This window comes from Mesitornis unicolor, unplaced genomic scaffold (genome assembly GCF_000695765.1).
Source record: "Mesitornis unicolor isolate BGI_N332 unplaced genomic scaffold, ASM69576v1 scaffold30313, whole genome shotgun sequence".
Lineage (NCBI taxonomy): Eukaryota > Metazoa > Chordata > Aves > Mesitornithiformes > Mesitornithidae > Mesitornis > Mesitornis unicolor.
The window spans coordinates 3,328-6,449 of record NW_010175798.1 but is presented as its reverse complement, the minus strand read 5'-3'; the positions used below and the strand labels follow the sequence as shown (position 1 = coordinate 6,449).

At 64.5% G+C, this 3,122-nt stretch overlaps 1 protein-coding gene across 1 annotated transcript in view; it reads left to right on the top strand.

The window, feature by feature from the left end:
* LOC104538353 (huntingtin-interacting protein 1-like) overlaps positions 1–3,122 on the top strand; it is a gene marked incomplete at its 5' end in the record, with an annotated part of 5,049 nt that overhangs the window by 1,849 nt on the left and 78 nt on the right. The window contains 11 exons of the mRNA XM_010181524.1: positions 66–231; positions 450–586; positions 693–771; positions 803–834; positions 948–1,006; positions 1,134–1,227; positions 1,573–1,673; positions 1,786–1,891; positions 2,059–2,182; positions 2,369–2,430; positions 2,950–3,061. Coding sequence (XP_010179826.1) covers positions 66–231; positions 450–586; positions 693–771; positions 803–834; positions 948–1,006; positions 1,134–1,227; positions 1,573–1,673; positions 1,786–1,891; positions 2,059–2,182; positions 2,369–2,430; positions 2,950–3,061 — 1,072 coding nt within the window. The remainder of the gene's footprint in view (positions 1–65; positions 232–449; positions 587–692; positions 772–802; positions 835–947; positions 1,007–1,133; positions 1,228–1,572; positions 1,674–1,785; positions 1,892–2,058; positions 2,183–2,368; positions 2,431–2,949; positions 3,062–3,122) is intronic.

Here is a 3,122-nt window from a genome sequence, read left to right as displayed (position 1 = left end):
AATCCCTTGCTGATGGCGCAGGTGGGAGCCACAGGGCTGGGGCAAGGGGGCAGGCCCAGCAGCAGCGGGCCGGGCAGGCAGCGGTGGCTGGGGCTGAGGCGTGTGTCCCCTCTCCCGCAGCAGCCATGGGCTCCTTGTTGCCTTGCCTGGCCCTCTTCGCCCACCTCGTCAGTGACACCCTCCTGCAGGGCAGCGCCACCTCCCACGTGGCCCCCATGGAGCCTGCTGACCGTGAGTCGCCCGGCGGAGTGGGCAGGGGCCCGGGACAGGCAGGAGCTGGAACAGGCAGAATTTGGGGGCAAGCAGGGGCCAGCACAGGCAGAATTCAGGGTGGGCAGGACGCTGAGGTGGGCAGAATTCAGGGACCAGCATGGGGAGGATGCTGGAGTGGGCAGGGGCATCTCTGTCCTCATGTGCGGCACCATCACCCTGGGGTGCTACCTGCACAGGTCTGCTGGAGATGTGCAAGCAGTGCGGCAGCGAGGCCGTCAGCTTCCTCAGCGCCCTGCAAGACCCAGGGACGGTGAAAGGCGCCAACTGCAGCCTGGTGATGACCTTCCTGAGCCAGATCAGCACCATCGGGGAGGTGAGTGCCCCAGGAGGGCTGGTGGAATGGGGTTGGGCCATGGTGGGCACCACCAGAGGGGCTGTGCCACCCCTGGATGATGCCTTTTGTCCTGTCCTGTCCCCAGGAGCTGCGACCCAAAGGGTTGGACATAAAGCAGGAGGAGCTGGGTGACCTGGTGGACAAAGAGATGGCAGCAACAGCGGCAGCCATTAAAAGGGAGGCCGACAACGGCGCCAGCCATTGAAACGGCGGCCGCCCGCATTGAGGTGAGGATCACCATGTGCCATGAGGTACCTGCTAGCACTGTGCCAGCAGGGACCACCAGCACGGGGCCAGAGCTGTGCGCAGAGCTCAGCCCAGCCTCTCCCCCCTCTACCAGGAGATGCTGAGCAAGGCACGGGCTGGTGACACTGGCGTCAAACTGGAAGTGAATGAGAGGTGAGCGGTGGCCGAGGGGTGGGAGGGAGCTGGGCAGGCAGGGTGGGAGCCGGTGCTGTAGGCAAAGCGCCATGGCTCTCGGGTCTCCCTGCCCCACAAGCAGGGCTCAGTGGGGTTTGTCTCGCAGGATCCTGGGCTCCTGCACAGGCCTTATGCAGGCCATCCACGTCCTGGTCCTGGCCTCCAAGGACCTCCAGAGAGAGATCGTGGAGAGTGGACGGGTGAGTCAGGGGCAGGGGTGCAGGCGGGGCGGGGGATGCTTGCCCAGCCGGGGGTCACCACGTGCTGCTCCCAGCCCTGGCCCGTTGGGGCATCAACACCAGCTGCAAGAAGCTCCCGCCCCAGCCTCAGGGTCTCACCCTGACTGGGGTCCCCAGGGTGTCACAGCGGTCCCTGAGCTCCCTTCCTGCATAGGGAACCCTGTGACCCTGCCCTGGGTTCGGGGTCTCCCCAGCTTCCATGCACGTCCCTATATGAAACCCTGACTCCCAGGAGCAGGGGTGTGGAGGTCCTAGGCCCTGCCTCCCTCCCATCCCCAACTCCTGACCGTGCCCTTCCTAACACAGGGTGCTGCGTCTCCCAAGGAGTTTTACGCCAAGAATTCGCGCTGGACCGAGGGTCTCATCTCCGCCTCCAAGGCCGTGGGCTGGGGTGCCACTGTCATGGTGTAAGTGCCACTGTCACTGGAGGGAGGAGAGGATGGCAAGGTCCTACTGTCCCCCTGGGGAGGGGACAAGGGTGGCAGGAGGATGCTCCAACCCCTCTCTGTCCTCTCACAGCGATGCCGCTGACCTGGTGGTCCAAGGCAAGGGGACGTTCGAGGAGCTGATGGTCTGTTCCCGGGAGATCGCGGCCAGCACGGCCCAACTGGTCGCAGCCTCCAAGGTAGGAGCCCTGCACTCCACCACCACCGCCTGCATCTGGGTGCTCCATCCCCGAGCAGGCAGCCGTGAGGCTGCTCCCCGAGATGTGGTTTGGGGTGATCCCAAATCATGGGGGTGGTCTGCTCACTCGGCAGAGCGTAAGCACCCCTGTCCTCGCTGTCCCGGCAGGTGAAGGCAGACAAAGACAGCGCCAACCTTTGCAAGCTCCAACAAGCCTCTCGGGGCGTCAACCAGGCCACGGCCGGCGTGGTGGCCTCCACCAAGGCTGGAAAGTCGCAGGTGGAGGAGAAAGGTAAGCGTGGGACTATGGGAGCACAGCCCTGCCCCAAAGCCTCTGCTCGTCCCATTTGGCGCTTTCAGTTGGCTGTGCCCTGCTGGCCTCTGCCTGCGGCTGCCCCTCGCTGCCTGCACATCCCCTGGGAGCTGCCGGGGAAACCGAGCGGAGTCTGAGGGGGACTGGTGGTGTCTTCCTCCACAGACAGCATGGACTTCTCCAGCATGACGCTCACCCAGATCAAGCGTCAGGAGATGGACTCGCAGGTAGGAGGTTCCCCTGCATTTTGGGAAATGCACCTGCTGGTGCCTCCTTTGGGCTAACCAGAGCATGCCTGGGCTGGGGTAGATGTGGGTGGGGGCACCCTGCCCAGCTGCCTGGCCCCAGGTACCGCCAGCTCGCAAGGAAGGCCCAAGGGATGAAGGTAACAACCAGGTTCACCGAGAAACCATGTGCAGTTAGCTCGAGCCTTCCCCAGCATCGTCCCCATCATGGCACAACAGCCCATGGCAACCCTCTGCTCCTGCATGTCCCTGGGCTGTCCCACAGCACCCACCTCCACCCTGGAGCATTCCCCATCCCGGGGTGCTCACGCAGTTGCTCTGCCTTCCCCCACCCAGACTTGATCCCTTCCCCAGGACCACTTGCCATCTGAGCACGCATGGGATGTACCTCGGTGGGCTTGGGGCTCAACACAGGGGAGATAACGGGTGTGAAATGGGGGTGCGCGGCCCTGCATGGCTCCGTGCCGTGGATGGGTGGCCATGGCACACGGTGTCCTTCAGGTGCGGGTGCTGGAGCTGGAGAACCAGCTGCAGAAGGAGCGGCAGAAGCTGGGAGAGCTGCGCAAGAAGCACTACGAGCTGGCAGGAGTGGCAGAGGGCTGGGAGGAGGAAGGTGAGTGGGGTCCCATCCTGCTCCAGGAGGGATGCTGGGGGGCACTGCGTTGCTCTGCACA